This window comes from Cavia porcellus, unplaced genomic scaffold (assembly GCF_034190915.1).
Source record: "Cavia porcellus strain 051 isolate PalLab524CR breed Dunkin Hartley unplaced genomic scaffold, mCavPor4.1 scaffold_17, whole genome shotgun sequence".
Taxonomy (NCBI): domain Eukaryota; kingdom Metazoa; phylum Chordata; class Mammalia; order Rodentia; family Caviidae; genus Cavia; species Cavia porcellus.
The window spans coordinates 62,342,626-62,350,907 of record NW_026947500.1 but is presented as its reverse complement, the minus strand read 5'-3'; the positions used below and the strand labels follow the sequence as shown (position 1 = coordinate 62,350,907).

Sequence of the window (8,282 nt, the reverse complement as noted above, 5' to 3'; positions counted from 1 at the left end):
CAATGCAGGGCAGGTATGTAAATATATTATGTGTCTGTACTTCAGCATGACATTGTGTCTGACTCAGGTTGACACTCTGATGCCCCAATTCCTGTCACCAGTGACTGCTCCATGTCCCTGGAGAAGTTTGCCACCATTGGCCCTTGGGCTCCACACCTGAGGGTGGTGTCCTAGAGAAAAATACCAGCCAGAAGGCATCCTTGAGTGTCACTTTTTTCACCTGGAGCCATCATTATGTAATTCAGTTCCAGTGATAGCAACACCCCTGGGGCCCCCTCCTCCTGGGCAGGTTTGTTCCTAAGTCTTAGTCATTAAGTCAGTCAGGCAGGTACCATTAGAGATTTGCTATTTGTTTGCATTAGAATATTTAATGTTACTGTTCTGGTATTGTGCTTTACAAAGTGGAAGATTAACGAGTATCATACGACAGGCCCCTGATTAAGATTTTCAGCCAAAGAACTTTCTCTGCAGAACTGTGTTGTCTGTGTACCAGCTACACAATGTAACTGACAGCCACACCCACTCTTCACTGCTTGTGGTACAAATAATTGTACTACAGTCAAGAATCCCAAGTTAGTTACTGGAGACCACTGAAGAAAGTATAATACATTTTTGAATTGTGTAATTTCTCATACTTCCTTACTGCTTAATTTTTTCAAGTATCTTCTTTCCATGATTCAGTATTCTGTAGTATTCCAAATGTAGTCTTACAAACTTGGCTTCCACCAGTATTTAGGCTTTTATGAGAACATGCGTCCATGTTTTAAATTTCTTTTTCCCTCATCTTCAAGCAGCGGGGCAAAACTGAAAATGACTTCTGTATTTACCATCAGTCAAATTTTGAGGAGTAGGGAAGTATAGAGAGCATTTACAGCCATGACACTCAGTGGAACTTTCAGAACAAGTAGATTACTATGAGTAATAGTGTATTTGTCCAATCCATTTTGTATTTGTCAAAATTTAAGTAACCAGTGCAAGGAATGAGCCTCAGTGTAAACTTAGACTTCAGCTATTGTATATTTATCAGTATTGTATTATACACTTGTAAACCCAATCAGACAATCTGTTAAACATGCAAGGAGTTATTGATTTTTCAAAAAATAAGGTTCAAAATTTAGAGTGTATAAATTTTGAGAGAATAGTTTCCAATTTGTAAAATGTTGATCTCATGTTCTTATTAGCTTTGAAAAGTAGCTATTTAAAAATATAATTAGGTTCTAAGTACAAAATCATCAGAATTTCAAAAACTTTTAAGACATGATTAAAATTAATAAGTATATAATAACTACAACATTTGATACATTTGAGAAATTTAGAAGTTGACTAAGTGACTCAACAATTGTGGTTTCTGGATGCAGATTTTCTTCCTGACTTTGCTGTTTTCCACTGCCCTAAAATGTTGCCCATTTGCCATGTGACATTCTGCCTTGGAGTTAGCTGATTGTGGACTGAAACCTTGACAAACTGTGAGATAAATAAAGCTTTCTTCCTTTAACTTTGAGTGTTGGATATTTTTTCTTTTTTCATTTATTTAAAGAGAAAAAAAAGAAAGGAAATATAAAAACAAAGCAGTAAAAGGGTACAAATAATACAGAGTTTCAAGAAAAAAAATACATTAAGAAGTCACTAGTTAATAGTTTACATATTGACATCTTAAGAAACAGTTGTCCAAATTACAAAATTAAAGCATATAATGTATACATTCATACAGTGAGATTTCAGACAGTTCTGTTCAATGGTCCAACAAAAGCTCAGTAATATGGTTTTCCTTCCCACACACTCAAACATACATTCAGTTACATCCCTTAGACCACGTTCCTTTCCTCTTTTTTTTTTCACAATAACAATTGCACTTTTTGTTTTTTTTTTAATCCCATAGTTCTTATTACTTGTTTTTTTGAAGAGAATAAAACCTTACGTGACCAAACAAAACAGAGTCAGTTAGAACAGAAGGATGGGCATAGAACATGATGCATAAATAGAATATCAGGTGATCAAAAATTGGTACCATTGTGCCTCTTGCTATTTTAAAAAGAGTTGCCTATATCATCAGGTATAATAGAATTGATCAAAACAGTACAGAGCAAGACCAATAAAACCTACACTGGAGACCTTACAGGACTTCCAAAGAAAATAATGCTGAAACCATAATGGGTATCATAGTAGATCTTATTACCTTCAAAGTGGATGCCTGTACCCTCCAACTTGATACTATCAAACAAAATGGAATATAGTAAAAACACACATAACAAGATGTGGGGAGCCATACTGGGGTTAAAATCACGTTAATAGTTAAACCAAAAGTTACTATAATATATCCCACTATTTTTCATTTAGCTTTCCCGTAATTGAAAAAAAAAGGAGAATATAGATTAATTTAAAAAATGGTGGAGATTGAGATAAAAGAGGACATTGTAACAGAACAACACAGTTCAGAACTGAACAATTTAAGCATCATTGTGTTACACCCCAGATAATCTAGCATAATAGTAGTCACCTTATTGCCTCTTTCCTTGACTTATTTGAGTATAACTTGGTATGCTATAGCATCAAGCATATCAAGACTGTGAAGTCATTCAAGAGAATGAAAGAATTACATACAGCATATTAGAACCAGTTAACAGAAAACGAACAATGCTTTCTATATTATATCTTTGCCTACAAAAATTTTTGTTTATACTATCGCATATAGTAAAGTATAGTAAGACACAACACGTTAAAACCAGTGGAAACAGATATACAACAGCTTGATGGGACTTCAAAACAAGATGTTATTAAATCAGCACTAGCTTTTATGAGGTGTTGTTTTATTCAGAATAGGTATTTGTACTATCACTGATACTAAAATCGAACAATCCCGCTTAAAACCATTGCAATTAATGAGAGAAAACATTATTTGGCTTCAAACCTACATGGTTGGGAATCATGATTACCACATACTTTTATGTATTCTTATCATTCCTTACACTAGAGAAAATATTCGGTATTCATACATGTGAGTTTGATTTATTTCACTTCTGAGTGTGGTCTCAAGCTGTGTCCAGTTATTTATAAATATCTCAATGTGATCATTCTTTACAGCTGAGTAGTACTGCATTATATAAAATTATCACAACTTTTTTTTTATCCATTCCTCAGTTGATGGACATTAGGTTGTTTCCGAGATCTGGCTATTACAAATTGTGCTGCTATAAACATGGGTACACATATATCACTGTGGTATGATGCTTTCAGTTCTTCTGGGAATATGCCTAGAAGTAATATAGCTGGGTCATATGGGCCTTTCCAGTCCTAGTTTTCTGAGAAATCTCCAGACTGACCTCCACAATAATTGCACTAGTCTACACTCCCACCAACAGTGTAGGAGAGTTCCTTTTTTCCCACAGCCTCTCCAGCATTTGTTGTTGTTGGTTTTCTTGATCTTGGCCATTCTTTGAGGAGTGAGATGAAATCTCAGTGTGGTTTTAATTTGCATTTCTCTAATGACCAGTGATGGTGAACATTTTTTCATGTATTTATTTGCCGTTTGTATTTCTTCATCTGAGAATTGTTTATTCATCTCAGATGCCCATTTTTGGACTGGGTATTTGAATTTTGGGGGTCTGATTTTTTTAAATTCTTTATATGTTTTAGACAGAAATCCTTTGTCTGAGGGGCAGTTCACTAACATTTTTTCCCACTTTGTGGGTTTTGTTTTCACTATGATGGAGATTTCTTTTGACATGCAGAATCTTTTGTAATAAGAGGGGATCCCAATTATTGACTCTGGGAAGTATTTCCCATGGGTTTGAGTCCTGTTCATGAATTCTCTGCCTATTCCTATTTCTTCAAGGTTTTTACCCAATTTGTCCTCCAATAGATTTAGTGTTTCTGTTTTAATATTTAGATCCTTGATCCATTTAAATTTTGTTTTAATACATGTTGATAAGCATGGGTCTAGTTTTAGTTTTTGGCATATGGAGAGCCCGTTTTTCCAACAGCATTTATTGAAGACTGTCATTCTTCCAGTGAAGATGTTTGGTACCTTTATCAAAGATAAGGTGGTCGAGTGTGTTTGTAGTTGTAGTTATATCTTCTAGTCTATTCCACTGATCTTCGGCTGTGTTTTGGTCCCAGTACCATGTTGATTTTACTACAGTTGCCTTGTAGTATAATGTCAAGTCAGGGATTGTGATACTTCCTGGCTTGCCTGTGCTGCTTAGAACTCTCCTTGCTATTCTAGGTCTCTTCTCACTGCAGATGAATTTTAGAAGTGATTTCTCGAGTTCTATGGGGTATGCTGATGGTATTTTTTATTGGGATTGCATTGAATCTGTATAACAGTTTTGGGAGAATGGCCATTTTTACAATATTTATTCTTCCTATCCAAGAGTAATGGATGTCTTTCCATTTTCTGAGATCATATTTGCTTTCATTTTTCAGTGTATTATAATTTTCCCGGTATAGGTCTTTCACATTTTTCATGACAGTATTTCCTAAATATTTCATTTTTTTTTGGTTGGTAGTGTGCAGGTTGTGGCTTCTCTTATTTCTCTGTCGGTGATTTTGTTGTTTGTGTGTAGGAAAGCTAATGATTTTTAAGTATTGATTTTGTATTCAGCTATATAGCTGAATTTATGTATCATATCTAAGAGTCTTTAAATGGAATTTTAGGGGTCTTCTCTATAAAGTATTATGTCATTTGCAAATAATGATAATTTAACTTCCTGTTTTCCTACCTTTACCCCTTTTGTTTCTCTCTTTTTTTTCTTTTTTTTTTATTTAAGAGGAAAAAGAGAAAAACACAAAACAAAACAAAGCAGTGTAAGGTTACACATAATACAGAACTACAAAAAAAAAAACATAACAGTAAGAAATCACCTGTTACTAGATTACATAATATCATCTTGGAAATAGTTGCTCAAATCACAGTATCATTCTCTCTTGTATAATTTCTCTTGCTAGTTTTTCCAGTACTATATTAAATAGGAGCAAAATAAGGGACATTCTTGTCTTGTGCCTGATTTTAAAGTAGAGGTCTTCAATTATTTGGCTCTTAGTATGATACAGCCGGTTGTTTTGTCATCGACAGACTTTATTATATTGTGGTAAGACGATCTATTCCAGTATTCTGCATGGTTCTTATCATAAATGAATGTTGGACCTTATCAAAAGTTTTCTCTGTCCCGAACCTAGACATCATTGTGCAGAGGAGGGGCTGGGTGGATCTGGGGCACTGCATCAGCCTCCCCATATGTCTGGAGGACTGTGGATATCTCAGCAAGCAGGGGAGGATCACAGGTTCCAGAGGCACCACGGCCTGTGGTGAGTGTTCAGCACACTCTGCCCAAAGCCCAGACTGTTCGGGTCCCTCCAGGCTTCCGGGTGCAGTGAAGTGGAAAGGTGAGTTTGAGGCATCTACATCCACCTCCACATCCCAGCTGCGATTGGAGAGCTGTGGAGCCCCAACGGGCTGATGGGTGCACAGTGTCCCTGAGGCCCAGCTTATCTGGAACTGCAGAGTTCTGAACAGGCAGAGGAGGGCAATTGGTTCTGCAGGCCCAGTGGCTTGGGGTAATGGGATGCCCGACCCTCAGGAGCTGCAAACATAGAAGGGGATTTCCAACAGATCCTGAGGAAGCTTTCAAATAACACTTGAAACACAGAAATATAGGAAAATGACAATATAAAAGACCAAATTACAACCTCAAACCTCCATCCCATCTCAAGAAACCCTAGGAGCAATGTATATAAAAGAAAATATATGCCATTCACCTCAAATATCAGACACAATAGCTACTGAATTTAACAAGCAACTCCAGGAAGCTTTAAAGAAATTCAAACTTGAAATAATCTCCCAGGTAAAAGAAGAAATGATAAAAGAAATGAAACAGGTTCTGAATATATCTAAAGAAAACACAGATAAAAAATTGGAGGAACTAAACAAAAAGATAGAATCCCTAGATGAGCAATATAAGAAACAAACAGAATACATAATGCAGATGCACAGAGATATACAGGAAATAAAAAACTCCACTGAAAGTGGTAAAAACCACCTTAATGAAAGTGAAGATAGAATTTCAGACCTTGAAGACAGGATTTCAGCTAGGGAAAAGGAAAGGAAAGATCTTTTAAAAATAACAAGGAATCAGGAAACAGCAATTCAACAGCTGCAAGACGATGTAAAGAAAAATCACATAAGAATGATAGAGATTAGTGAAAAAGATGGAGACAACATAAAGGATGTCAAGAGGATATTTAGAGAAGTAATAGCTGAAAATTTCCCAAGCATGAGATCAGAAACCGACATGAGAATCAGTGAAGAATATCGAAATCCAAATAGTCATAACCAAAATGAAACTACACCCAGACATATAATAATCACCATCCCAGAAATCCAACACAAGAATAGATTATTAAAAGCTGTCAGAGAGAAAAGAAAGATCATTTATAAGGATAAACCTATCAGAGTTACAGCAGACTTCTCAGCACAAAACAATATAGTCAAGAAGTGCATGGAGTGAAGTATTCCAGATCCTAAAGCAAAATGATTTCCAACCTAGACTGATATATCTTGCAAAACTATCATTCAAAATTGATGGTGAAATATGATACTTCCATGACAAAGAACAGCCGAAGCATTCATGAACACCAAACCAACCCTGCAAAAAATATTGAAAGTCAGTTTAGATACACAAAGGAAAAAACCACTAAGCAAAGCAGATAATTAAATAGGACAGAAAGATAAAGATGCAACAGCAGACAGATAACATGCCAACAATAAACCAGCATTTAACAGTAATAACCATTAATGTAAATGGTCTCAATGCACCAATCAAAAGAAACAGACTAGCAGAATGGATCAAGAAACAAAATCCAACCATATTCATTTTACAAGAAACCCATTAACCCAGAAGGATACTCACAGACTGAAAGTCAAAGGATGGAAAACAATACTTCATGCAGCAGGAATCCAACAAAAGGCAGGAGTAGACATTCTGTTTGCAGACAATGTGAACTTTAAACCAACAATGACCATAAAGGGCAAAGAATGTCACTACATACTCGTAAGGGGAAAACTCCAAGAGGAAGAGATTACTATCTTAAATATATATGCACCAAACTCCAGAGCACCCAGTTATATAAAACAACTATTAACAGAAATGAAAACTCAAATTATCAGTAACACAATTGTAACAGGAGAGCTTAATATGCCATTGACACCAAGGGACAAATCAACCAGACAGAAAATCAGCAAAGAAATAACAGAACTGAATCACACCTGCGAACAAATGGATTTGATAGACATATACAGAATGTTCCACCCAACAAGATCAGAATACACATTCTTCTCAGCAGTACATGTATCATTCTCTATAACAGAACATATATTAGCTCACAGAACATATTTAAACAAATGCAAAGCAGTTAAAATCATCCCTTGCATGTTATCGAATCATAGCATTCTGAAATTAGAAATTAATGATAAAAGATACTGCAAAAAATCCTCAAACACATTGAAACTGAACAACACACTCTTGAGTATTCAGTGGTCACAGAAGAAATTAAAGAAGAAATTAAACAATACCTAAAAGAAAATGAAAATGCAGATACAACTTACTGGAATTTGTGGGATGCAATGAAAGCCGTCCTGAGAGGAAAATTTATTGCACTGAGTTCCCACATCAGGAAAACAGAACGAATACAAATAAATAACTTGATGCTACACCTCAAACAGCTAGAAAAAGAAGAGCAAGTCAAGCCCAAAGCCAAAAGAAGAGAGGAAATTATAAAAATCAGAGCAGAAATTAATGCAATAGACACTAAGAAAACAATCCAAAGAATCAACGAATCAAAGAGTTGGTTCTTTAAAAGAATAAACAAAATCGATAAGCCCCTCGGCAACCTTATTAAAAAAGGGAAGAAAAAGCTCAAATTCATGCAATAAGCAATGAAAAAGGTGAAATCACGACAGACCCAACAGAAATACAAAAGATCATCAACACCTATTTTGAGAACCTCTACTATCAAAAGTTTGATAACACAGAAGAAATAGACAGATTCTTACAAACATATGAAGTACCAAAGCTAGATCAAGAGGATGTAAAACAGTTGAATAACCCAATCTATGTTAATGAAATTGAAAATGTAATTAAGTCCTTACCTACAAAGAAGAGCTATGGCCCAGACGGAGTGACTGCACAATTCTACAAGAAATACAAAGAAGACGTAATGCCGACACTCCTCAGACTATTCAATGAAATTGAAAGGGAAGCAATCCTTCCTAAGTCATTCCTGGAAGC

General features: G+C 35.5%; 1 protein-coding gene across 1 annotated transcript in view; it reads right to left on the bottom strand.

Annotated features, from left to right (window-relative positions):
- Positions 1 to 41: 41 nt before the first annotated feature.
- The window catches only part of LOC100719959 (vomeronasal type-2 receptor 116-like), a 55,607-nt gene continuing 47,366 nt past the window's right edge, over positions 42 to 8,282 (bottom strand). The window contains exon 8 of the mRNA XM_013151005.2: positions 42 to 170. Within this exon, the coding sequence (XP_013006459.2) occupies positions 42 to 170 (129 nt within the window). The remainder of the gene's footprint in view (positions 171 to 8,282) is intronic.